The 22,707-nt window shown below is 64.7% G+C and overlaps 1 protein-coding gene across 1 annotated transcript in view; it reads right to left on the bottom strand.

Moving 5' to 3' along the window:
* Positions 1 to 4,440: 4,440 nt before the first annotated feature.
* Positions 4,441 to 22,707, bottom strand: part of ATP2C2 (ATPase secretory pathway Ca2+ transporting 2) — a 52,977-nt gene continuing 34,710 nt past the window's right edge. The window contains exons 12-28 of the mRNA XM_089319093.1: positions 17,206 to 17,330; positions 17,022 to 17,119; positions 15,931 to 16,032; positions 15,044 to 15,133; positions 11,806 to 11,907; positions 11,103 to 11,259; positions 10,104 to 10,274; positions 9,729 to 9,826; positions 9,587 to 9,637; positions 8,618 to 8,784; positions 7,819 to 7,887; positions 7,624 to 7,740; positions 6,869 to 7,016; positions 5,510 to 5,608; positions 5,047 to 5,421; positions 4,671 to 4,764; positions 4,441 to 4,577 (exon numbers count right to left, since the gene is read on the bottom strand). Of these exons, the coding sequence (XP_089175219.1) occupies positions 4,441 to 4,577; positions 4,671 to 4,764; positions 5,047 to 5,421; positions 5,510 to 5,608; positions 6,869 to 7,016; positions 7,624 to 7,740; positions 7,819 to 7,887; positions 8,618 to 8,784; positions 9,587 to 9,637; positions 9,729 to 9,826; positions 10,104 to 10,274; positions 11,103 to 11,259; positions 11,806 to 11,907; positions 15,044 to 15,133; positions 15,931 to 16,032; positions 17,022 to 17,119; positions 17,206 to 17,330 (2,200 nt within the window). The remainder of the gene's footprint in view (positions 4,578 to 4,670; positions 4,765 to 5,046; positions 5,422 to 5,509; positions 5,609 to 6,868; positions 7,017 to 7,623; positions 7,741 to 7,818; positions 7,888 to 8,617; positions 8,785 to 9,586; positions 9,638 to 9,728; positions 9,827 to 10,103; positions 10,275 to 11,102; positions 11,260 to 11,805; positions 11,908 to 15,043; positions 15,134 to 15,930; positions 16,033 to 17,021; positions 17,120 to 17,205; positions 17,331 to 22,707) is intronic.

Genomic DNA, 22,707 nt, shown 5'->3' with positions numbered 1-22,707 from the left:
ACCACCGCTGGCGGCCGCCTCTGTTGACGGCTGCTGTGGCAGCAGCGTGCCTTCCCCGCCTCGTTCTAACGGGAGTGCAGGCTGCAGAGAGCCCCCCACTGCCACCCGGGACGGTGCTTACCCCGGGAAGGAGGCTGCCCTGCGGGGCACTTCTCTCGCGGGAGCACACACACCTGGCTGGGGCCGTCGGCCCTGGCAAATGGTGCCAGGCCTGGGCCTGAGGGACCGGCAGTGCTCTGCTGAAGATGGGAACTCTGGGTCTTCCGTGATCCGGAAGAAGGCAGGGTAAGGACAAGAGGTCTCCCCGCCAGACCGACGGGGCCCCCAGAAAGTGCTGGAAGGAAGAGGTTAGACAAATGGCCCATGGTGCCAGCGGGGCTGCTGTTTTCCCCCCAGCAGTTAAGCAGTTAAGAAGGAGCACAAGCGCGTGGTGAGACAGGTCAGCCCTGCAGGGTGAGGCCAGGTCCGGTCTGACTGCACGGCGACGCGCTGGCCAGGCCACAGCGGATTTGCAGCGGCTGTGACGGCGTCGACTGGCCAACTCCGAAATAGCTCCATCAATTTTTACTTGAAAGGCAGAGAGACGGAGAAGTCCCATTTGCTGCTCCTCTCCCCAGCGGCCTGCAACGGCCAGGGCTGGGCGGGGCTGGAGCCGGGAGCCGGGAGCGTGGTCGGGGGGCACGTGCTGGCGCTTGCTTTGGGGCGGTGCGTGTGGGTTCGCCGTGCTAAGTGCCTGCTCGTCTCCATGCCAGAGGGAGTCTGTGCCGGGCTAGACGCAGAAATTCCTGCAGATCGCGCTGGGTGTTTTTAGCACCTGCATTTTCCTTCCTCGGAGTCATATGAGGAACAGGAAGTGCGGTTTCTAAGCGCTGGGCTCTGCGCTCTGACCGCCGTCCTGGCGCAGCGGGATTTGGTCACCTCCGCCCGCGCGGCATTGTTGGAGCCAGGGACGGTCTGCAGCCTCTGCTTTTGTCCGAGTTTGTAAATCGTGCTTCGGTTTCATTTTTCTGGCCTCAAAAATGAACACTGGGCCTTCCCTTGTTGCACGTCCCAGGAGAGACGAGCGGAAGGCCTGGAATTCACTAGAACGCACTGGGACTTCGGGGCGTGGAGGGCAAGGGCCGAAGCGTCTGCCTTGCCTGTTGAGTCTGTTTCTCCGGACCGTGTCCAGCTTCGTCCTCTGTGCGCCTGGGCAGGATTGGTGTGGCTGCTTCACGTCTTCTGAGGGTCCGTCCCCCGGATCGGGTTGCCCGGCATGGTCTTAGGTGTGTTCTAACGCCGGAGTTGGTTGTTAAATAGAGGAGGGTGGAGGCACACGGTTAGTGACAGCTTCTCTCTGAGCGCCGCTGTGCCTCGCCGGCGGCACACTGATTGTCCAATTCCCGGCGACTTGGGGCGCTTGGTAGTGGCAGGAGCCTGCTCCCCCGGGGCTGGTGTTCCTGCCTGCCCTGCCTGAGCCGTGCCTCCCAAGGAGCCTGCCGTGGATTCGCCTGCAGTTTATGCTTGCGTTTTGGACGCTGCGCTGGGACACAGCCGGGCTGTGACTGGTCCCCGTTCCGTTCCCTTCTCCGTCTCCCTGAAGCCTGCCTGGCCTCGGGCTCCATCTCGTCAGCGTGGGCAGCGTTGCTGGTGTGTTGCTGGCACTGCCCACTGACCTGTCAGCCCCGCAGAACCCCTGGAGTGCATGGTGCCGAGGCTGGGGAGGGCGCCGACCCAGCACCGGGACTGAGTGCGGGAGCCCCACGGCGCAGCCCAGAGTCCAGGAGGAAGTGCAGGGACGTGGTGGTCTGGGTACTGACCCCCATGGGCAGCACTCAGGATGGTCCCATCACTTCCCAGATGCGGCCCGGGTCACCCCTCCATCTGCACACCCTCCTGACCCCGGCTCCCGCAGAGTGGCGGTGGACAGCACGGCGTGCCACCTCTCAGGGCCGCCTCTCGTCACTCCGTGTCACCCGCTCTGTTGTATGGGGCTGACTGGCAGCCTCTGCGTTCATTTAGTTATCTGAAAGGCAGAGTTAGAGGGCTCTTTAATCCTCTTGTTAGGCCACACGAGACGCTGGCACTGCGGGTGGTGGCTTCACCCTCTGCGCCACAGGGCCAGCCCTCACGTGGCTGTCTAATCCATTCGTCCACCTGAGGACGTCGGGCTGTTGCTAGCAGTTAGCTCTCACCCGTGGAAGACGTTATCAGAGATTCATGGGAAATACGCATCATTAAAAACACATGCGACTTCCAAATTTTTTTGCATCAAAATAAACTTTTTATTTTAAAATTATTTATCTACGTGAGAGGCAGAGAGAAAGAGAGAGCGAGCGAGCGAGCGAGCGAGCTCCCAGGTACTGTTCTATGCCCCAGAAGCCCGGGGCTGGGGACTCGGTCCATGGACGGGAATCCAGTACCTGAGCGACTGCTGCTGCCTCCCGCGTCTGTGTTGGTGGGAAGCCGGGGGCAGGGGCTGGCCCCTGACCCAGGGGGTGCGGGCATCTGAGCTGCTTGTCCCAGCGCCGCCTCTGAATCCCACGTGCCCAGTGCGTGCCGGCTCCCGCCAGTGGCCCTGCCCTGGTGCTATCGTCGGCGTATCTTCCGCAGCCGTGCCGACGGGGGAGAGGCAGCTCACTGCGGCTGCGGGTGGCGCCTTTCCCTCCGGGCTGATGGCCAGACTGTTGGCCTGCGCCTGCCATCTGTCTGCACGTCCCTCTGGGTGGAGGCAGTCCAAGGCTGCGGCTCATTTCTGAACAACCTCTCGAAGTCAGAAATGCGGGGCTCAGTCTCTTGATTTTGAGGCAGTTCGGGTCAGCAGTTCCTCTGGTGGGCGCCGCTTCCGGAGTCCCATGGACTCTCTGGGTTTGCTTCTGTTGTGTGCCACAGCCTGTGCCGGATTAATTTTTGCAGACGTGAGGTTTGGCTCGGGGCATTCTGGTTTCTGCGGGTGTCCTCTTGCTTCCGCTCTGTTGGCTGAGCATCTGTCTTTGCCTGAGTCACTTCTGGGTGTTTGTCGGCCGTCTGCGGGCGTGTGCGGGAGCCTCTGCTGGACTCCGTCCTCTGCCACGGCTCCTCGTGTTGCCTGCGCCCCCGTCACCCTGCTTGTGAGAACGCTGTGACGCTGGGTTCCATTCCTCCGGGCACGACTGTTCGAGCTATCTCGGTTTCTCCGTGCAACCAGCCGCGTTTCAGAACAAGCTCATCCGAGGCTGCACAGAGCTGTGCGGGACGTTGATGCTGGCTGTGTCCCGCCCGTGGGCCAGCGCGGGGAGGTCACGTCCTCCAGTTCCTGACCCCGGCTGCCCTCTGTCTTCCAGGTTTCAAACCAGCAGCGGGTGGTTTTCAGCCCACGAACCCTGCATGGTTTCTACCTCCGTGTTTGAATATTTTTTGGTTCTTAGGAGATGGCTCCAGTTTTCCACCTGACCGTGGGAGTTCCTTGCGGGGTGGGGAAGTGCTGCCGTGGCCTGTCACCCGTGGGCTCCGTGGCCGTCTGCCCTCGCCTGTTCTGTTCCGCTGGAGGAGCTGTGGGACTCGCTGTGGAGGCAGGCGCGTCCGCTGCCGAATGGCTCTACTGAGGGCACCCCGGCCGACGCGGAACGGGGGTCTCGGGTGGGGGCCGCCTCCAGCAGGGAGGGCAGGAGTCTCTCAGGCAGAGGCCGCAGCTGTGCCTCCCGGGCCTGCGGCGGGAGGGAGGCGGGTTCCCCAGCGCCTTCCCTGCAGCCCATGGTTTCCCTTCTCCAGACAGCGAGCGGCGCCCGGTCCCAGCCCCGGCTGGCTTCCCCGCGTGACCAGGGCCAGATCCGACACTCAGGGTTTCATACTGACGGTCACCAGGGGTCCCGGGCCGGGGGCTGTTTTTGTCCAGCTTGGTCTGAACGCATCCCCTCCCCTTGGTTCTTGGCTCAGACGTTTGTAGGAAGGCTGGGTGGGGCTGCCTGCCTTGGGCGACCCCCTTTCCGGCCTCGGCTTGGCAGGGCCACAGTGCACCTGGTGGGTGTGGTTTTCCGAGAACCAGCTGTGCAAGGCAGGTGGGTGTTGTGATGGCGGCTGCCCTGGGGGCGGGGAAGGGGACAGTGTCTCCCGTCATTCCGAGCAGGTCCTTCCTCTCTCCTGGCTTTTCCTGGACTGAGCCCCGCCCCAGGTGACGATGTTCCGGCTCCTCTCTCGCTCTTGATGGGTTTCCATCTGCCTCTGTTTCTGGGTTGATCGATTGCTTCTGGCTTTTCCTCTGGGTGGAACGGTTCAGACGTGCCCCGCGGGGTCTTCCTGTCAGGGCAGCCCTGTTCCACCATGGGATGTGGTGGCCGCTTCCTGCCTGGGCACGAGTGGGCAGTGTACGCGAGAGGGGGGTGGACGCAGTTCTCAGAACTCCCAGTGACTTAACAAGCGGCGCAGCGTGGGAGGGCGGCTCTGCCCCCGGTCGGTCCCGGAGCCGGCAGGGGGCGTGACGAGCTAGGGGCCCGGCTGCGGGCTGCCGTCCTCGGCGTCCCTGGGGCCCTTCCTGGCCGCCGAGAAGTACCTTTCGCACAGTTTGAGGAGCTCCGAGACAATGAACACGGACGAGGCCAAGCCCGCTAAAAGCAGCAGATCTGCCGGAAGGGGGCAGAGAGGCGGGTCAGCGCGCCACGCCCCGCCCCGCCCCGCCCCGGGCCAGCCTGCAGCGCCCTGGAGCCCGCACGCACCGTGACGCTCGTTTCCCTCCGCCTTGTCCCAAGGAAGCCACAGGCGGCGGGGCACGGGGCTCCCGGGAGCGGAGGACCAGCCCTGCTGCCTCCCCTGATGGGGCAGAGGGCCGTCCAGCCGGGAGCCCACGGCTTCAGAAGCAAACTCGGGTGGCTCAGGGCCCGCACTGGCCACAGAGGGGAGCTGTGCCCCCGCTGAGCGCCTGTCTCCGGGGGTCGTCCCAGGGCCCAGCACCGTGCACCCCACCCTCCACGGCTTCAGGCTCCCAGCCCTGCCTGGCCAGTGCCCAGGGTTCATTCCTGGGGTCCGCCCTGTCCCTCCTGTGGCGGCACCACTGCTCCCTGGACGGGTCCATCAAGCTCAGGCGCTTGAGACTTGGGAAGCTGCCGCCTGCCCGCCCGCCCGCCGGGGGCACTGCTGAACGCAGGGCTGGTGGGAGCTATTCACCAGTGTCCACCTCGGCGCACGGAGAGCTGACCGTGCCTGCTCTGGCCAGGAGGGCAAGCACACTGTGTCTGCAGCCTCAGAGCTCCCTGACCAGGAGCGGGGCTGGGGCTGGGGCTCGCCCTGAGCTCCCCGCGGGTCAGACTCTGCCCCCCTCTGCTCACCGAGCGCCCCCAGGTTCTCGGTCTGGAAGACCTGCTGCAGCGGCGGGACATAGATGACGGCCAGCTGCCCCAGGGTGGAGCCGAGCACCGAGTAGAGGAACATGCGGTTCCGGAGGAAGCCGAGCTCAAGGACCAGCTTGGTCTGCGGGGAGAAGCGGGGGGTGGGAGCTGCCGCCAGTCTGCGTCTGACCCAGCGCAAGGGGTGGGCCAGGCCAGGGCAGCCGTCTCACCTGGGAGCGGCAAGTCAAGGCGTTGAAGAGGTCGAAGAACACGAAGCAGGTGAAAGTCATGGTCGTGGTGCGGGGGGTGCTGGCTCCGTCCGCAGGGACCTGCAACACAGCGCACGGCCAGGTGAGGGCGCACCGCGGCAAGAGGAACTGATAAAAGCTTCCTTCCGGGGCCAGGGCTGTGGCATAAGCAGGTAAAGCTGCCGCCTTCAGTGCCGGCATCCCAGAGGGGCACTGGTTCAGGTCCCAGCTGCTCCCCTTCTGATCCAGCTCCCTGCTAATGCGCCGGGGACAGCAGCAGCAGATGCCCCCAGTGCTTGGGCGCCTGCACCCACGTGGGAGACCCAGATGCAGCTCCTGGCTCCTGCCTGGCCCAGCCTGGCTGGTTGCGACCATCAGGGAGTCGTTCAGTGGATGGAAGCCCTCTCCAATTGTGGTTTTCAAATAAATACTTTTTTTTTTAAAGGCTTCCTTCCGGGTGAGTGTGCGGCACAGTGGCTGCTGCCGCTGTCGACCCCTGTGTCCCCTGTCCAATGTCTGGGTTCCGGTCCTGAGCTTCCTGCTCAGGCCGCCCCGGAGAGGAAGTGGGCACTGCAGGACTGGTCCCTGCCGCCCGTGGGGGAGCCCTGCGTGGAGGTCCCCGTTCTGGCTTCTGCCTGGGGTTATCCAGATGGAAGAAGGCTCTCGGCTCTCTCCCTCTCGCAGCCTTCAAAGCACACAGGCCAGCTGGAAGCGCTTCCTGGCCACGTGCTGCTTGGCTGTCCCCGAGGCCCTGGCGCCTGGGACAAGGCAGCCCCAGCGCTGTGGGCGCACAGTCCAGGAGAGGCCCCTCCTCCGGCAGAAAGCAGCCCCTGGGAGGTGACCTGGTGCCACCTCCTGCAGGGAAGACGGAGGCTGGGGCAGCGGCCGTGGCTTTGGTGGGCACACAGAGAGCAGCCCCGGCGGGGTTGCTGCCGCAGAGGCAGGGGCGAGGGGCTCACAGGGAGGGGTCTGGGCTGTTGTCCCCCACATTGAGCCCAGCTGCGGGGCCCAAGTGCCCCACGTGTGGGCTCACGCAGTCTGACTCGGGGCAGGGGAGGGGCCTAAGCAGCTGCACTTCTCACAAGCTGGTGGGCGACCACGGGGGACAGTGGGTGGGACGAGGCTGGTCTGCGGCTGAGTACACAGACTGGGCCAAGCGGGGCATTGGCCCCGAGGGAGCGTCTCTGCTGGTGCTGGGGGTGGGGGGCAGGTGCCTCCTTTCCCAGCTCCCCGCAGGGTCAGCCCCGGGGGTGGGCAGGGACACCCTGGCCCCGGCATCTGCTGCTGCACCCCCTCCGCCCGCGGAGCCCGGACACCGTTCCCCGAGTGCCCGGCGTTCACCTCCTTCCAGAAGACGAAGAGAGTCCCGCTGATGATGACGGCGGCCGACAGCAGGATCCGCAGGAGCAGGGCGCGGCCCAGGATGGTGTCCTGCACGCGGCGTGGAGGCTGCCTGAGCGCGTCCTTGTCCACGGGCTCCACCCCCAGGCTGCTCAGACCAAGGCGGGTGGTGGGAGAGGCCACCCCTGCGGCTGCCACCCTGGGTCCTCCTCAGGCACCTGCCACAGGGGGGCCCTGGCTGGGGCTGGCCTCACCCTGGTGGCCCAGAGAATCAGGACTGGGCTCTGCCCACCCCTGTGCACGGTACAGCCGAGACCCCTCCCACAGGTGCCTGTAAGAGGGGGTGACGTGTGCCTGGCCAGCCCCACTGCACACGCCCCGCACTGAGCTCAGCGCGTGCCTCCCTCGGTCTCGCTGCTGCCCCCGAAGCCTGTGCTTGGTCCTGCACCCCTGGGCTCGCCTGAAGCCCCCTGCTGTGACATCCACGCAGCCTGGTCCCCTGCAGGACCATCCTAGGAGCCAGGGGACAGCAGAGAACAAACCAGTGCCTAACTCTGTGCAGCCGAGGGCAGACTAAGGGTTAGGATCAGTTTCCCTCCAGAGAAACAAAGCAGGGGCGTGAGCAGGCTGCTCTGGGGGTGATCAGGGAGGACTTCTCGGAAGCAGAGACGTGAGTACAGAGCAGGAATGAGCCTTGCCGGAGCCCAGGGTGCTGGCCCCCCTTCACTGCCCCTGGGGACCTGGGTGGGCCTCACCTCTGGGCCGGCGGCCCGTCCATGATGATGTTGACCCACAGGATCTGCATGGCGTTGAGGGGGCTGGGCAGGTTGAAGACCGTGGACAGGGTGATGAGGCTGAGGGCGGAGATGCTCCTGCCGGGCGGACACGGGGACCGGTCAGCGCCGCCGGCCGGCCGGGGCCCGGGGACAGCAGGCGCGTGGTGGACTCACGTGCTCAGCTGGAACCGCACGAAGTTCTTGACGTTATGGAAGATGCCCTTGCCTTCTTCCACCGCGTTCCTGCGCGAGAGGGGACACGCGGGCTGGGCCTGGACGCCGCTGCTGTCCCCACGCTGTCGGCGGCTGGGGCCGGGCCCTGGTCCTGCCTGCGACCGGACCCTGGCCGCCACTCCTGTGAGCTCAGAACAGCCCCGTGGCCAGCAGCGGGCAGCGCAGCGGGGCTGAGAAACCTCGCCTGCCGGGGTCTCCAGGATTTCTGCAGATCCCCCTCCCCAGTTAGCATCCCTGCCCTGGGGGCCCCGTGCAGAACCTTCTCGGCCCTGCCCCCGACTTGCACTAAAAATGCGTCAAAAACCCCTGTGGTAGGACGGAGGCAGCCGGCAGGTTAAGCCCCTCCTGGTGATGTGGGCGTCTGTATCGGCGCCGGTTCGAGTCCCCGCTGCTCCGCCTCCTGTCCAGCTCCCTGCTAGTGCACCTGGGAGGCAGTGCTCAAGCGCTTGGGCCGCTGCACCCACACCGAGAGCTGGGGGGGGGTCCTGCATTCAGCCTGGCCGTGGCGGCCGACTGAGGAGTGACCCAGGGGACGGAAGCGCTCGCTCGCTCCTCCTCCCCGTTCCTCCTTCATGTACATAAAACTAAAGGTCCCACCGCGGAGCGGCAAGCGCCTGTCAAGAGCGGCTCGTCCTGGGGTTGGACGGCCCTGTCCTGAGACGCGTCTCGGCCTGCAGCTGGCCGGGGACGACGCGGGACTGTCCCGGCAGGAGCCCGCGTGGCCCGCGGGGGCACTCACAGGATGGCCGAGAAGTCGTCGTCCACCAGGACCATGCTGGCGGCCTCCTTGCTCACGTCTGTCCCCGTCCTCCCCATGGCGATCCCGATGTCGGCCGACTTCAGGGCCACCGCGTCGTTCACGCCGTCGCCCGTCATGGCCACGACGGCCCCCGACTCCTGCAGGGCCTGTGCGGGGAGAGGCGGAGTGGCCGAGCGTGGAGGACTCCATCCAGAGGACGCCAGACTCAGCCACTCCCGGCAGAACCCCAGTTCCAGCCGCACGAGCGGGACCGGCAAGCCCTCGAGCCGCTCTCCTCAGTCTCCTCATCTGAGAAGTGGGAGAGCAGTGCCTACAGTACTGGGCCACTGAGGCCCTGCGCACAGGAGCGGCCGAGTGGTGGCCGCTGCCCTCCGTGAGCGTCCCGGAACAGGGCAGTGCCCAACAAACACCAACAGTTTATAAAAGGTAGTGTGTGTAGATGCCGACTCTGGCACAGCCGGCACGTGGGCACGCACCCCCACAGGGGCTCTTGGCCCCAGCCGTGTACCAGGTGCCATGCAAGCCTGGGGTCCTCCCTCCAGCCTTGTGGGTGAGCGGCTGTCGTTAGGAGGACCCCCATTTCACAGATGGGGAAGCTGAGGCAGGGAGTTCAATAACAACACTGGGAGCACTCGGCTGGCGGCTCGGCTGCTGTGTGCCATTCTCCGTTCCTGTCCCTCGTTTTCAATGGGCAGGGGCCGCAGTCACAGTCTCCCCCTCTTCACAGGGCCCCGGTCGCCTTACCGGCACCCCCCACAGCTACAGAGGGCCGTGGCCAATGTTCCGGCCAGCGGGGTACGGGCCAAGAGGCCCGTGCAGCTCCCGCCCCGCCCTGCTCAGCCTCCTGCCAACGTGGTGGAAGGGGACCCTGGGAGCCACGCCCGTGACCTAGACCAGGATGGAGCTGCCGGCCACGGCGTCCAGGGCGCGCCTGCCTCCCCCACGCACCTTGATGATCTTGAGTTTGTGCTTCGGGCCGGTCCTGAAGAACACAGACACCTGGACACAGGGACACAGGAGGGGCAGGGTCAGAGGGTCGGCGCCGGAGCCCCCGCCCCGCCCCACCCCAGCCCCGCCCCGGGAGCCGCACCTGCCGGATGCGCTCGGCCAGCTCGCCCAGCTCCGTGCCAGCCACCTCCTCACCGGACATGGCTTGTGGCTTCTCACCGCACAGCCCGATGTTCCTGCCTTTGGGGAGAAGCAGGTCTGAGGCCACCCCTGGGTGGAGATGGTGGTCCCCAGGCCTGCCCCACCCACCCCGCCACGTGCCAGCATCACCCCTGACACTGGCTGCAGAGAACACCGCCCCTGTGGGGAACAAAGCCCCCCGGGAGGTGGGATGCGGTCTGGGTTTGAATCTCAGAATCCTGTGTCAGCGCTCCGGCCCGGCTCACCCGGCCCCGAAGGCTGTAGCAGCTCCCTGGTGTGTGTGTGTTGGGCTCAGCCCCGCCCACGCCCTGCCTACCTACTGCCAGGGCTGTCTCCAGCGCGTCCCCCGTGATCATGGTCACCGCCACGCCCGAGGCGGACAGCGCCTGCACCGCCTCCTTCACGCCGGCTCTCGGGGGGTCGATGATGCCCACGAGACCCAGGAACGTCAGAGCCCCCAGCTCGGGCCCAGAGGCCAGGGCCAGCACTGCGGAGAGACCGGGACCCAAGCAGGGGTCAGTGGGCCAGCTGGGGGGAGCCCACGTCCTCCTGGGCGCCACCTTCCTGGGCCACGAGGGGTCGTGGAGATCCCTCCTGCGGGCTGCTGAGCAGGGGAGAACCCAGCACCGCCCACTCCGGGTACGGGAGCCGGGCCCCACGGGCAGGGCAGCCGAGAGAGACTGCGGACAGCGCCTACTACTGCCAGGGCTCGCTCATGGCGCCACCTCTCACAGACGTGCGCCCGCCGCTCGGAGCCTGAAGAAATCGCCCAGGACAGCGAGGTGGCTGAGAGGACTCCGGCTGTAGTTCCGACCTTGACCCTGACTTTGCCTCTGTGGCACACAGCGGCCATTGGGCCTGCCCAAGGGGCTTGAGGCTAGCAGAGACCTGGCGCTGCACTGACCGAATCAGGGCCCCTGCCTCAGGGAGACCCCACCCTGGGGAAGGGACCACTGCCTGCCGGCTGCTGTTGGGAGCTGCCCTGCCCAGCCTGCGGCAGGCTGGCCGATCTGGAAGCCCAGTGGCTGCGTCTCCCCTGGAGGTGTGAGTGTCACCGCGGTGCCAATGGGAGGACGGTGACACCCTGGGAAGCGTGGGTCCAGGAGTGGCATCGTCTTCCTTGGTTTCTGGGGACTTGGGGGTCCCCTGGTGGGGCAGGGGGAGGTGAGGGGACGAACAGGTGTTGCGGAGCACTCATGCGTGTGCGTGCGTAGGGGGAGGGGCTCTGTCTGACCGGGGCTCCCGAGCTTGCTCTGCTCTGCCTGAGCACCCCCTCCCACCCCGTGGGCTGCCCGCTGCCCGCGGCCGCACTGACCGCGCAGGCCCAGCGACGCCATCTTCGTCTCCTCCTGCAGGAAGAAGGCCCGCTGCTGCGGCGTCAGGGGCAGGGCGATGCCCCCGTGGTTGTAGCCGGCGCAGGAGCCCAGCACCTCCTCCAAGGCCCCCTTCATGAAGTACACGTCGTCCTGGTCCTAGGAGGCACGGGGGCAGGGTCTCGCGGCTGCCGACGGCCGCTCCCGATGATGCGAGACCACAGCCGGCCAGGGCAGGGAGAGGACACAGCAGCCGGCAGTCACTGCCCACACGCACACGCGTGTCTGTGCCCGTGTGAGGGGGCACACATGGGCTCAGGGTTCACAGCACTTGCGGGCGCCTGTCGGCAGGGAGGAGCCTGCCCCAATGCGACTGGTAACTGAGCCAATAGGACAAGGACGGAACTTAGCATGGGCGGCACAGGAAGCGCCCCCAGGTCAGCTCGGGCTGGGGCAGGTCGATGGTGGGGACACGAGCCACCCAGCCGAATGCTCGGCCACAGACCGGCCACACCTGGGCCCACAGCGCAGGCACCAGGAACCCAGGTGGCCGGGTCGCACCCTTTTCTGACTCTGTGGGTCTGGTTCCAGGGATCCCAACTTGAGAACCGCCCAGAACAGGTCCAGCTGGGTCAAAGACCTCATGGCCGCCATCTGTGGTTTTGGGGTGGGGGGTCCCGTGCCCTGGGGGTGGGGCAGGCTCACCCCGCTCTTGGCGCTGCACCTCACCGCCATCCACTTCTGCTCGGAGCTGAACGGGATCTCCTGCTTCCTCACGTACGCGTCTCTGCTGTCGCCCAGGTCCATCTGGGTCAGGAAACGGGCGCTCGTGAGCCACTGGAAGCCACTCTCCGTCTGTGGCCACGCACATCTCCCACGGCGGACACCGTCTCCAGTGGCGCCCCACTTGGGTGTCACCCAAGCACTCGGCTCACTGGAGCAGAAGGCCGTCCGTTTTTCAATGCCCCGCCCAGAAAGAGCAAGGGGCGGAGTGACGGTCTCTGCCATGGCTGCAACCTGACAGTCGCGTGGTGACACACAGCGGTGCGCTGTCTGCAGGGGGAGACGGCAGGTGTCTACAGAAACCCTGGGGCAGCGAGGGGCTCCCGCTGGCCACAGCCCGGGCACCTGGCCAGGCCCGGCCTCTGCTCCTTCTCAGCTCCTGGGCCACCTGCCCAGCGGCTCAGACCTTCCATTTCCATGACTGTCGCCGGCCCGAACCCAGTCCACGGCCTCCAGGGAGCGAGAAACCATTCCTATACAGACAAGGGTGCCCAGGGAAGACTCAGTGAGGAGGCTGGGTGCAGGTGTCGGGTGAGGGTGCTGGGTGCAGGTGCTGGGCACAGCAGCTGATGCTTGTACCCCACAAGAGCACCTGGTTCAAGTCCCAGCTCCACCTCCGATGCAGCTTCCTGCGAACACACGCCCTAAGAGGCGGCAGGTGACGGCTCAAGTATTTGGGGCCCTGGATTGAGTTCCCGGCTCACGGCCTCAACCTGGCCTGGGCTGGGCTGCTGCAGGCATTCGGGAAGTAAACGAGTGGATGGGAGATCTCTGTCTCTCTGCCTTCCAAATAAATTCTTTAAAAATAAAAATTTAAGAGATGCATTTGTTTAGTGCAAAAATGGTTTGAAATCTGTGCAGTTTTTTCATACTATGAATTTTCCATGAACTTTGAGAACTTTGCATGTCAAGAACAAGTCTATACACACACACACACTCACACAGAAACTATACCTGTGCTATGCACACAGCACGCACATACACACAGAATGTATCTGTGGAATGCACACGCACACACACACATGTACCTGTGCTATGCACACAGCATGCACACACACACAGAATGTATCTGGAATGCACACGCACACACACACATGTACCTGTGCTATGCACACAGCACGCACACAGCATGCACCTTGCCACGAGAGGTTCCCGGGGGCGGGTAGGACAACACGTCCAGCAGAGCCCTGCAGGGGTGCCGGGAGCTGAGCTGTGCCCCCACGTAGACATTTGCATGCTGAAGTCCCAACCCCAGCCCTGGTCTTCACAGAGGTCATGGGGTCACCCTGGGGTCACGATGGGGTCGCCAGGGGCCCTAACATAATGCCTAGGCATCGGAAGGGGGAGACATCACATGGAGACTGAGCCTGGCCCTGCAGCAGGAGGTGGGTATTGGGGCCACACCCCTGAGAACCAGGAGTGTACAGGAGCTTGGCCCCGCCCACGCCTGGACGGTGACTCTGGCCACAGCACCTTGGTTCATTGAGTGCTGTCACCCCAAAGCCCCCGTGTGTGGCATGCTGGCTCAGCCACCCTGGAGCAGCAGCATGGGGGGCAGAGGTGGGACAGGCTGAGCCCTGGCTCTGCCATGGAGGATGGGCGAGAAGCAGACACTGCAGTGCCCGTCGGTCACGGCGGCCATCACCGATCTGATCCCAACAGGTACAGCCCAGCACCCTCAGGACGGACACCCGGGACGCACACAGCACACAGGGCTCGGGGCTCCGAGTGTGCTCTCAGGCCGCGTGCCGACTGAGGCAGGGCCAGCAGTGCCCCACGGGCGTGGGAGGGCGCTGAGTGGGCTTGCCTGGGGCGCTCACACAGGGGCTGCCGGCTCCACTCACACTGCCCCAGGTCCAGGCAGCAGAGGCAAAGGAAGCCGCCCTAAGGACTGCTCCTGTGTCCTCGCACTGGGGCACCCGCCCTGTGTGCCCTGTGGGGACTTGGGAGGGGGCGACCCCACTGTCCCCGCCCACCCACCCGGCACCTGCTTCTGGGAGGCGGGGCTGAAGGAGGCGGGGTCTGGTGAGGGCCCCAGGACGGCAGAGTGGCAGAGCAAGCAGAGGTGACGCACAAGGTAGACGCTGGGGTCTGGGGGCGGGGGGTGGGCTGACGGGCAGGGGCTGTGTCCAATGGGCTGAGGTCACAGTGACACACCGTGCCTGAGACCTGCTGTTCCACGTGGTGCCCACAGGTAGCCAGACAGCGCAGTGCACACGAGCCTGGCTCACGCTCACGTGTTACACATACACACACACACACACACACACACACACACACACACACACACACACACACACACAGGGGTTCCAGGCAGGGTGACAACCTGTGTGTGGCCTGGCTGGCGGCGATGGCTCCGCCTGAGGGTCCCCAGGACTGCCCAGAGGTGAACGCCAGCTGCGTGCAGCTGTGTGGCATCCAGGCCTCAATCAAGGGCTTGATTCAAACAGGGGCAGGGGACAGTGAAGTGAACGTGAAGGGAGCTGGAGGTGGCCGGGCAGAGGACACAGGGCTCACAGCACAGCGGGAGGCGGGCCCTGGGCTAGCCAGCGCTCAGGTAACTCAGCACGAGCACCCGAGCCAGGCTTCGGTCGACCTTGAGAATGGGCAGGGGTGGGAGCTGTGCCAGAGACAAGTCACCGGGCAGCGGGGATGACGGGTGGGGCGGAGCCGGGCAGGGGGAGCTGAGCCGCCCCCCGACCCAGCCCAGCGTTCTGGAGCCCACAGGCCTGGCCGAAGGAGGGTCTGTGTCAGGCCGGCCACGGAAACAGGTGCAGTGTGGACAGGCACCGAGCTTCCTAAGGTGCCTCCCCGCCTCCTCTCTCCCCTTCTCCCCTGCGTTTCCCCGCCCTGGCGTCTGCCCACCCCTTCTTCCTGTAAGCGTAGCTGGCCCACCACGGGGCGCCCACCTGCTGGTGCCAGCCCTGGGTGCAGGGCCACAGAGCTGGAAGGCGTCCGATGTGCCAAAGGAGCTAGGCCCTCGGGACAGGTGAGGACAGGTGCCCTCGTCTGTCTCCCCCACACCTGCCAGGGATTCTCTGGAACCCAGGTCCAGGGGGCAGAGCCCTGCAGAGAACAGCACCCAGGGTGCCCTCCTCCGGGCTCAGCTGGGAGCTTCCGGCCTACTCCCCACGCCCCGCACAGGCCCCGGCTCCCCTACCTTCACGGCCAGGGCCAGCAAGGCGCCCTCCGTGGGCTGCCCGAGGACACAGTTTTCCCTGATGATGGCGTTGTTGGCGACACAGCCGGCCTGCAGGAGGGAAGTTCCAAGTGCGTGCAGTTAGCGCGGGGAGCTGGCAGCCCTCCGGGCGCGGGGAAGGTCAGATCTGCAGGCTGGGCCTGCTTGTCGAGCTGGGCCCAGGGACCGGGGACAGCCGTGGTGCCCGCGGGAAGCGGGGAGTTACTTCCCACTTGGGCTGCAGGCAGCTGCGCCGGGGTTCTGGGTGTGGGCGGGGGTCGCGGGGTCTCCACCTGGGACGGAGCCCCCCAGAGTCGGAGAGTAGTGCTGACTGCACTGTGTGACGACTGTGCTAACCTCCCCTCCCAACCGCAGACTTCAAAAAGGGCGGTCTGGGGATGGAGTGCATCTCAACTAACCATCAACATTCAGAAAATGAAAAGCAGTGGCAGTGAGAGAACAGGGGCTCCCGGCTTCCTCCTACCCTGGCTGCGGGTACTCACACCCCTTCTCCCAGCCCCCACGTCTCCACCTACAGCACTGGGCAGGGTGCAGTGGCCCTGAGAGGCGGGGCCCAGCGGGGAGGGCCCTGGTGAGCTGCCAGGATGGGGTGGAGGGGGCGGAGCTCACACAAAAAGTGTCCATCACGGTCCCCCAGCTCCTGAGCAGGTGACTCGGCAGCACCCCCAGCAGGTGGTGACGAGGACAGAGGGCCCTGGCTCCCCTCCTACCCCCACCCTCCCACCTGTTTAGGGGCCATGAGCCAGCGCTGACACCCTAACTCTGGGGGTGGTCCAGGGGGACTGACTGAGTCTCCCTGCGACCCTGGCGGAAGCCCCATCTCCTCCCATGGTGCACTGCACGCTTACCTCCACCAGTCTTCCCACGGAGATGTTGGAAAATTCCTTGAGTACTTCATTGGTCGGTACTAGACAGACGGTCCCTTTGCCACTGTACCCAACACCGCTGACCTGCAGAGCACACGGGGGAAGCGGGGTCACCAGCAGCCAGCACCGTGTTTCCCGTGGGGCCCACAACCTCCGGCCTGGGGATGCGGCCCGGGGACACCCTCTGAGGATCAGAGGCGTCGCCCAGAGAGGGTTCCTCACTGGCCAGCAGGGGCCGCTGGTGAGCGGCAACAAGGTCACTCAGCTGGACACCGCAGGTAGCACAGGCGGCCGTGGGCAGCACAGGGACCTGGCCTAGGAGAGCGCCGAGTCCCAGAGCAGGGTGGGGCCAGCGTTTGCTCACAGAGCCAGAAGGCAGGCAGACAGGTGCAGCCCCTGCGGGCGGTGACACTCAACCCCGCAGCAGCAGAGTGAAGCAGCCCCGGGCTATGTGTCCACACAGGGCGCCCACAAGATGCAGTTTCCACAAATAAGCACCGGCCTGCGGCCATCGCTTGTTGGCCCCTCACTCTGCAAAGTTTTGTGGGGAAAAAACCCAACCAGGACAGAAAACCACACTCAGGACTCATGGATGCAGAGGGAGGTCACGGTCAAGTCACCCCAGGAGCAGAGGGGGCGCTGTGAGCACTCCAACTGTGCCATGCGCTCAGCTCCAGCAGGTAACGGGGGTGGGGTGGGGGCAGAAGCCAGCGGGACCCTGTGCTCTGTGCAGGTAAAAGGGGGGGGGCAGAAGCCAGCAGGACCCTGTGCCCTGTGCAGATAACGGGGGGGGGGGGCCAGAAGCCAGCGGGACCCTGTGCCCTGTGCAGGTAACGGGGGGGAGGTGGGGGGCAGAAGCCAGCGGGACCCTGTGCCCTGTGCAGGTAAAAGGGGGGGCAGAAGCCAGGGGACCCTGTGCAGATAACGGGGGGGGGGGCAGAAGCCAGCGGGACCCTGTGCCCTGTGCAGGTAACGGGGGGGGGGCAACCACCCAGCTAATTCCTCATCACCCAGCAAGCAGAGGCTCTGCAGGTGCCCCCGGGCTGACCCTCACAAACACGCTTGCTACTGGCCTTGGCGTGGAGCCCGTCGGAGGTGACCAGCTGGGTCACGGTCATCTCATTGGCTGTCAGGGTCCCCGTCTTGTCAGAGCAGATGACGCTGCAGCAACCTGGCGGGGGAGGGGGAGGGGGCCGTCACTGCTGACCCCCACTGCCGGCCCCGGACCCCCATCCAGCCCCCTCGGCAGGGCCCTACCCAAAGTCTCCACGACGGGCAGCTTCTTCACGATGACCCTCTGCTTGGCCATCCGCAGCACTCCCAGGACCAGGGTGACCGTCACGACGATGGGCAGACCCTCAGGAATGGCTGCCACGGCCAGGCTGGGGGAGGTCAGAGAGGCCTTGTGACCATGGACTCGGGGATGATGGGGTGAAGCACGTTGCTGCACCCCCAGAATCCCCCTCCCAGGCGGCACAGCCCACCTGTGGCACACCTGCCTGCCCGGTGAGCACCCGCCTGCGGCACACCGGCCCCCCTGGTGAGCACCTACCTGCGGTGCACCTGCCTCCCTGGTGAGCACCCACCTGGGGTGCACCTGTCTCCCCGTCAGCACCCGCCTGTGGTGCACCTGCCTCCCCGTCAGCACCCACCTGGGGTGCACCTGCCCCCCCCATCAGCACCCACCTGCGGTGCACCTGCCTCCCTGGTGAGCACCCACCAGGGGTGCACCTGCCCCCCCCCCGCAGACCCTCCCCCAGGCATTCACATCCCAGTGGGAACCAGCGCCCGTGTTTTGCTGCTGGAAGTGGACTCTCCATTGTTCCCATTTGTTAGACAAGGCCTGTGCCCCACGAAAGCAACTTCCAGAAAGAGGGACGTCAGCGGGAGGGGGTCCCCGGCTCAGACGCTCCCGTGAGAAGCAGACGCAGACGCAAATGAGGGAGGGAGGGAACCGGCGCAGCTGCCCGTGGTCACTCTGTCCTGGGCGACAGCCCTCCAGCTCCTCCTGTACCTCGGGACGCCCCTCCCCGCACACACACGTGACCAGGCCTGGAGAACACGTGACCCAGGCCGAGCCAGGGAGATTCTCTCGAGGCTGGGAACTGGGGTGAAGGAATCCCACGAGGTGGGGCGAGCAGGGGCCTCCTGCCTCTCAGCTCCGGCTGAGACCTCGCCGTGGCTGACGTGGTGTGGCGGGGCCCAGGGTCCGCTCTGCAGTGATCGGGGGTGGGGGTGCGAGCTGACCCCTGTGATGTCACAAGAGTGGCCGTGGTCCCTGTGATGACACAGAGTGGCCGTGACCCCATGACGTCACAGAGTGGCCGTGAGCTGACCTGTGGGGCTGGTAGCACCACTGTCCACCATGTGGGCGATCACTGGGCTGCACTCTGCTCATCTCTGTGCCTCAACATCGCCTTTCAACATTCTGGAAAGAAACCCCTGGCACCCAAACGTCCATCAGTGCGCGCACGGCTGAGCCACATGCGGCCACGCAGCCAGCAGCGCGTCACGTGGCCGTGGAAAGGACAGAAGCGTGGACACCCGCCACGGCACGGAGGAGCCTTGGAGACGCGATGCCGAGTGAGACAAAGCAGGGGCCGGAGCGCCGGTGTGGGACCCCGACCTCAGCCACGGAGACGGGGTTGCCGCGGGAGAGGGTGGGGCTTCTCCTTGAGGGAGGGAGAAAAGGCGTCGAAGCCGACGGTCGTGCGGGCTTCAAGTCGGAGCCGTGCGAATTCTCTCTCAAACCAAAGGAACCTAAACCTTGGCCGGTGCCACAGGGACCGGAAGAGAGGTGTGGGCAGGTCGGGGGGAGGTCGCTGGACCCCGCTCCCCAGCGAGCCTCTGACCGGTGGCCACACCCAGGTCTGGGGGTGCCAAACCTCCAGTGTTTTCACTGCGCAGAACTCTACAGATCACCTGTTTGGGAGGCTGGAAGTGACCGGGCACTTCCGCTGTCCAAGAACAATCAGGAAAGTCCCGGGAGGAGGGGCCTCACGCCGCCCCCGCTCCTGGGGCCACTCCCAGCTGTGGACGGGGACCCTGGCAGCCCCATGAGATGTGTCCCAGAGAACCAAGCCTGCCCGGCACAAGGCTCTGGGGCGGGGCTGTGCCCAGGCCCCGCCCACAGCACAGAGGAGAGCTCCACTCCTTGGAGACCCAGAGGAACCAGAAACCCAGCACCTCTCACACGCGAACTCCGATTATTTTAGTAGAGGCACAGCTCAGACAACTGCTTCCTGGCCACAGCTCCCCGTGGGGCCCCTGGGCACTCAGACACCCAGCCAGGCACTGTAGGTATGCAGTAACTGTCCCCCCGGGATGAACCCAGACAGGGGTGCAGGCCAGGGAAGCCGCCACCGCTTAGCACAGCTCTGAGAAAGAACACAACCAACAACCACGGCCACGTAGCCCGCAGTGCCGTGCTTGCCTGCCACGTCGCTCACGAGCACAGCCTGATCCCAGAGGAGTCAAGAGGATCGCGCGTCTCGGAATCGGAAGAAACCCTGTGCCCAGATGCTGAGCCTTGGCTCCGGGACCACGGACACGCAGAGACAAGCTCCAGAAGCCGAGATTACAGAGTTTGGCCAAGGGGCTGTGCCCGGCTTCAGGCCCTCTGCGCGGCTTCACGGCACAGGCTGGCCAGATGCGCTTGGCAAACACTCAGGGTGTGAGGCGGGCACGCGCCCCCTCCCGGCAGGCACCTCCTTATGCTCACAGCAGTAAAAACTGATCCCCAGTGACCAGGAAACGTCCCTCGGATCATCGTCAGCGTCACAGGGAATTAGGACAAAGTTTCTAAAAGAACAATCCTCTCGGGGCCGGCACTGTGGCAGAGTGTGTTAAGCTGCCGCCTGCGGCACTGGCATCCCGTATGGGCCCTGGTTCAAATCCCGGCTGCTCCACTTCTGATCTGCTCCTTGCTAATGCGCCTGGGAAAGCAGTGGAAGACGGCCAAGTCTTTGCGCCCCTGCACCCTCGTGGGAGACCCGGAAGAAGCTCCTGGCTCCTGGCTTCAGCCATTGCAGTCATTTGGGAAGCAAACAGCGGACGGAAGACCTCTTTGTCTCTCCCTCTCTTTGCAACTCTACCTTTCAAATAAACAGATCTTCAAAAAGAAAAGTCTCCTCATTTTAGTTATTTTATAAAATCTCCTTCCTGGCCATTCTGCCATTCCCACCTTCTGATTCCATGATTTCGGGGTGACTTTAACCTGACAAAAACTGGAACAACTCAACGGAGCACATATTTTCTTTCAAGGGCAAGTGTGCCACACGGGTCAAGTGGGGAGAGTGGATGAAAAGGAAAGTCAGGACAGGAGACAGCTAGCATGGGGGAGGGCGGGAGGCAGAGAGGTCTCACTCTTTATTCTGCACACAGTCAACCCTCTCTTGCCTGTGGAACTTGTCACGTGCTGCAAGGCGGAACACAGGCGCTACTTCAGGGAGGTTTTCCACATTCTGGCTTCCGAGAGCTCGGCTTTCTCTGGGTGCCTCCCCGAGGTTCTAGGTTCACTCCGCACTGCCACACCTGCCTTGGGTCCTACCGCCACCCCCACCCCCCCACTCAAGTAAGCCATCTGCCTGGCTCAGCTCCCTCCCAACCTGAGCAAACCTTCCACCTGTCTCAGGTCCTTCCCCATCCAAGCGAGCCATCTGCCTATTTCTTCCCCCCTCCCACCTGAGCAAGCCATCCGCCTGTCTCAGGCCCCTCCCCACCCAAGTGAGCCGTCCGCCTGTCTCAGGTCTCCCCCCAACTGAGCAAACCGTCCACCTGTCTCGGGTCTCCACCCCCACCCCCAACCCGAGCGAGCCATCTGTCTGTCTCAGGTCTGTCTCAGGTCCCTCCCCACCCAAGCAAGCTGTCCACCTCTCTCGGGTCTCTCCCCACCTGAGCGGGCCGTCCGCCTGCCTTGGGTCCTCCCTGGTTCTGTTCCTGCCCACCTTGTGCTGTGGCAGCCTCAGGGCTCAGGCTGTGCTTGCTCCTGGCACTGCTCCCATCAGCGGCCCTGGGAGCATCTTAGAAACACACTCAGCCCACCCACCCCACCCCCCGAGTCCCTGAGGCAGGGGCTGGCCATGTGTGTTTAACGCCCTCCCCCCGGGGACCCTCACGGCTGAGAGCTGGCTCGCTGGTGGTCTCCTCGTGCAGGTCACTCTGCCGCTGCTGACCTCTCCTGCTGCAATGCCCACGCCTGTCCGCCAGCTTCTTCCTTCCAGGGCTCCCATCTCTCCTGCTTCTGCCTCGATGCAATGGCCAGCCCGCACTGCCCGTCTTAGAAGTGGGACAGCCCTGGGCTGGTGCTGCAGTGCAGTGAGTTAAGCTACCTCTGACAATGCTGGCATCCCATTTGGGTGCCAGTTCGAATCCCGGCTGCACCACTCCCGATCCAGCTCTGTGCTAATGCATCAGGGATAGCAGTGGAAAATGGCCCAAGAGCTTGGGCCCCTGCACCCACTTGAGAGACCTGCGTGGAGTTCCAGGCTCTTGGCTTTGGCCTGGCCCAGCTCTGACCATTGTAGCCATTTGGGGAGTGAACCATTGGATGGAAAATTCTTTCTCTGTGACTCTACCTTTCAAATCAATCAATCAAAAAAACAAATAAAAAAGGCAGGACAGCCTGAAGACTTCGGGGAAGGCTCACCATGCTGAGATGAGGGTGCCAATGACACGGCCAGGGCAGAGAGAAAGAATGAACGGCCCAACCCAACCGACTCCAACCGCCTACCCCAGGAGGAGTCTCCTGCTCCCTGACCCCAGGCGTGGCCCCCACGCCTTCCTGTCCCCACCCCAGCCTTTCCCGTACCACCCCACATCTTCCAGTCCCCACCCCACACCTTCCTGTCCCCACCCCAGCCTTTCCTGTACCCACCCCACGCCTTCCTGTCCCCACCCCTACATATTCCTGTCCCCACCCCCACACCTTCCTGTCCCCACCCCAGCCTTTCATGTCCCCACCCCAGCCTTTCCTGTCCCCATCCCCATTGTCGCTCCCCGTCTTCGTGGAGGAACGACACAGGACCCTGCACTGTTCTTTCGTCTGCTCGGCCCTTCCCGGGTTTGCTGCTGGTTCTTCCCGGGTTGGCTGCCGTCCCTTCCACCTCCGTGGAAGGGCGGTTCCCCCTGCCACATTCCCCACTTCCGCAGGGGAGCGGCACACCACCGGCCGGCTCTCTCGGGGGCTGCACAGGTGTTCCCCTTAGATGTTCCTGGTGCATGCCATCTCTCTCCTCCTTTATAGTCCTCCTCTACCAATCCCAACTCAGCTGCCCACACGCCGAGTACGCTGCTCTCCTCCAATCAGGAGCAAGTCCTACAGCTTATTGGCTGAACTGGAGGCAGCTGTGTAGAAGCTGTTTTCTTCTCTCCCAGCGCCATATTGTGGGAGAGCAGATGCATAGAATAAGTCTTAATTCCAGTAACAGTATAGTCCGGGTTGCTCCCCACACCCACGCCTTCCTGTCCCCACTCCACACCTTCCTGCCCCCACCCCCACGCCTTTCCTGTCCCCACCCCAGCCTTTCCTGCACCACCCCACATCTTCCAGTCCCCACCCCCACGCCTTCCTGTCCCCACCCCACGCCTTCCTGTCCCCACCCCAGCCTTTCATGTCCCCACCCCCACGCCTTCCTGTCCCCACCCCACACCTTCCTGTCCCCACCCTCACGCCTTCCTGTCCCCACATCTTCCAGTCCCCACCCCCACGCCTTCCAGTCCCCACCCCAGCCTTTCCTGTCCCCACCCCCACGCCTTCCT

The sequence above is a fragment of the Oryctolagus cuniculus genome, chromosome 18 (assembly GCF_051225735.1).
Source record: "Oryctolagus cuniculus isolate XC-2025 breed Fujian yellow rabbit chromosome 18, ASM5122573v1, whole genome shotgun sequence".
Lineage (NCBI taxonomy): Eukaryota > Metazoa > Chordata > Mammalia > Lagomorpha > Leporidae > Oryctolagus > Oryctolagus cuniculus.
The sequence above is the reverse complement of the archived record's forward strand: the minus strand, read 5'-3'. Positions and strand labels throughout refer to the sequence as shown.